This window comes from Cibotium barometz, chromosome 18 (genome assembly GCF_041138505.1).
Source record: "Cibotium barometz isolate CiBa-2024 chromosome 18, ASM4113850v1, whole genome shotgun sequence".
NCBI classification, from domain to species: Eukaryota; Viridiplantae; Streptophyta; class Polypodiopsida; order Cyatheales; family Cibotiaceae; genus Cibotium; species Cibotium barometz.
The window spans coordinates 31,629,999-31,633,256 of NC_141063.1; the positions used below are offsets into that span (position 1 = coordinate 31,629,999).

Consider the following 3,258-nt stretch of genomic DNA (forward strand, 5'->3'; position numbering starts at 1 on the left):
ATTACAATTATCAGGCTATGCCTTGTGGAAAATAGATAAGAATGCTTTGGGTATATAGAAATCAAGAAGAAAAACCTTTGCAATTATCAGGCTATGCCTTGTGGAAAATAGATAAGAATGCTTTGGGTATATAGAAATCAAGAAGAAAAACCATTACAAGCAAAAGAGAATGATTTGAATACTGAACATGTCAATTTTAAAGAGAATGATTTGAATACTGAACATGTCAATTTTCTTACTACACAACATGCTCCAAGCTATGTACCCTACCAGCACTGTTCACATCATTGCACTAACAAAGCCACGCAGCATTCTCCAAACTATGTACATAAATATTAAATCAAAAATAAATTTACATAAATGTTTTTTTTTTAATTCATGGTTTTAAATAGTCGCTTAGCTCCAAACAATAAAAGTTTGTACAATCAAGTTTAAGCTGTACAGTGGATGGAGTACCACCAAGCTTTCAAGACTCTGCAACGAGGGGGCTGGCCGACACACTCTGCAGGAAAGCAAAGGGAACACGTTGCATCGAACCATCGATCGAATAACTACAACCCAAATGATTACACATGATCAAAATAACTTACCTTGATAGGATAGGAGGACATGGAGTGAATTGCACAGATTCCAAAGGGACTTCCATTGCGGATCATGCGAACAAACCCTTTGTCTCCCCATGATTCACCCCACGAATTCTTCACAATCCAGTAGTCCACACCATTCTCGGTGCCATAGCCGACTAACAGAACACCATGGTTGAGGTCATAAGGGTCATTTGAGCAAGAGCCATTGTACACACCCTGCAACATCAACTCATCATGTAAAAACCACAACATACCTATCTTGTCCACACCATGCACAAATTTGAAGCTGCTATATCCTTCACGCTTTTGAACCAATCATCTAACTACCCAACTTCTCACCTCTAGGTAGAGCTGAAAATCCCAGGCCGAGCCATCAATAGCAACGCTGATGGGTTGCTTGGCCACAGCTTCCATGAGAGCTTCTTCACTGTAAGACTCCACATCAGCATAATCATCAATGGTCACAGCTTTCTCTTCCCCCTGCTGTTGGCAAGTAGATGAGCAACTATCAACCCCATGACAAGGAAACAGGATTGTGAGTCCAAGCAATGAAGGCACAAAATTACACTCTACTATTCATCAATGAGGGAATTAAATTGAAGAAAAAAGAAAGACCAGTTGCGTATCGCAAGCTCCCGACTCGCCGGTGTAGCTTTGATAGGGATAGCTCTCCTCTGAGGCAATCCCACCATTCTGAATGACCCATTCAAAGGCGTCGTCCATGAGACCACCATTGCATCCCTCACTCATGCCTCCAATATCACAAGTCACAAGCTCTTGCTCGGAAAGGCTAACCAGATTGCCAGTGGCAATTGCGTTGGCCCCCTCCATGGCCCCAGTGGCAGAGAAAGCCCAGCAACTCCCTTCAAAAACCAAGCAGAAAGCACATATGAATGAGATCCATGCTGCTTGCCACATACATATGATGGGCATTAGGAACCAAATGTATCCTGATTGGCATTAAGACATGCAGGTCATAGGAGGATTTGGGATACATACCACACATGCCCTGGTCTTTGACTGCGGTGATGGCGCCGAGGGCTCTCCAGTCAACGGACTCAGAGAGCTTTTCATTAGGAGAGGCCCTGTGTTGGGCGGATGAGGGTTTTCTGATGGAGCCAAGCTTCGGGGCTGAGAACTTGAGGCCGAGGCGGCGGCTCTCCTTGAACTCCTCATTGGTCAGATCTGCAAAGCGGTTGAGGCCGAGCTTGAAGGAAGAACCCTCACCTTTGCTGTTGTGGGCCTCAATGCGCATCAGGTTCTCTCTGAAGATGTGAAACCTCCTGTGCTTCTGGGCCTTCTCCGCGGGGCCATAATGCTTCCCGTGCTTGGCATTCCAAGCATCAAACAGGCTCAAGAGCTTGACTTCAGAGTGGAGATCAAGGGCAGAATAGCTTAACCCATCTGGGGCTTCGATGGCACTTGCAAGAGAGGCGGGAAGGGCAAGGGCAAGGGCAAGGGCAAGCGCACCCACAAGCAACACAGAGGAAGCCATGAGCCCACACACAGAGAGAGCAGAAGCTCCTTGAAGACAGAATCAAAGGAGGAGAAGACCACAACAGGGCTCTTCACCGCATCGATTATATAGCAGCATGTGCCTAAAATTAGATTCCCTGTCTTTCCCCCTCCCAAATCAAAGTAAAAGTCCCAACCCTAAGAATACAATTCAACTTTTTACAGCCTTTTTTTTGTGAGTAGTATTACTGAAAAAGGTACAGGCAGCGACCATGGACATTTCAACTTTGATGGAAGAGACGAATTGAGATTAAGAAACCGTAAGCAAAGATTCAGATTTATAATACGAGTTTAGGACTGTGTTTAGCATGTATTAACCCCTTTCAAGAACCTGCCGGCGGGGGGACGAGTCAGCAGCCAGTTGGGTCGGTCCACATATGCTGGAGCGAAGCTCGGACGTGCAAGGCCAATTGAATACAATAAAATTTGATCGTCGGCTCGATGAGGCATCATCAATGATCATTTTTGAATTGGATTCCTCCTCGGCCCCACACAACCCTATTATCACGGTCGCACGTACGAGCTCTCCTAAACATCCTCCTCATGTCTTTTTCATCCTCCATGAAGTCATGCAAACCATCATCCATGGCCTTTTTATCCTCATACTCTAAACACGCCAAACACAGCTTCATGCATACCATGGCTTTTTTGATCCTCCATGATTCGATACTTCAAAAGGGGCCAACAAGAGCTTATGATCCCGTTCCTCCCCGCCTCTGTCTCTCCCCACAATCAACCACTTTCTGTTGTTTTTTTAGCCCACATCAAAGATGTCCGTCATTCATCTTCCATGGTCACGCTCTACAGGCCATCCATGAAAGATTTCCTTCGAGGAGGCGATGTGTAAATGGCCAAGTTGTAATATGCATATTCCAAGAATGTCCGTGAACTACATCGGTTCTTATTCTCACCTTGTAATATTATTTTAAGGGTTATCTATTTAGAGGAAGACATAATAAACCTTTGAGAAATTAAATATATGCAACATTCTGAGTCTACAATATTGTGAAAGTCGTCCATCATCATTGGGCATCGACCAAGATAGGCTATTGCATCTCTATATTATCTTAAGGAAGAGTTTCACAAAGCTGCAACGTGGAAAGAATTTAGAGGTTCGGGAAGGGGAGGAGGAGGTTTGGGTAGCATTTGATTTTAG

General features: G+C 44.6%; 1 protein-coding gene across 2 annotated transcripts; it reads right to left on the bottom strand.

The window, feature by feature from the left end:
* Positions 1–311: 311 nt before the first annotated feature.
* Positions 312–2,542, bottom strand: LOC147629207 (cysteine proteinase RD21A-like). Of its 2 annotated transcripts, none has more exons than XM_086812471.1 (5): positions 1,587–2,542; positions 1,203–1,450; positions 927–1,067; positions 591–803; positions 312–502 (listed from the first exon to the last, which is right to left on the bottom strand). In XM_086812471.1, exons 1-5 carry the CDS (start codon positions 2,080–2,082, stop codon positions 467–469), a joined length of 1,134 nt encoding a protein of 377 aa, XP_086668597.1. In that variant the 5' UTR covers positions 2,083–2,542; the 3' UTR covers positions 312–466. The 2 variants fall into 2 exon arrangements, with proteins under 2 accessions (XP_086668597.1, XP_086668596.1); XM_086812470.1 differs by having other exon boundaries at positions 927–1,070; positions 1,587–2,536.
* Between the last annotated feature and the right edge of the window lie 716 nt (positions 2,543–3,258).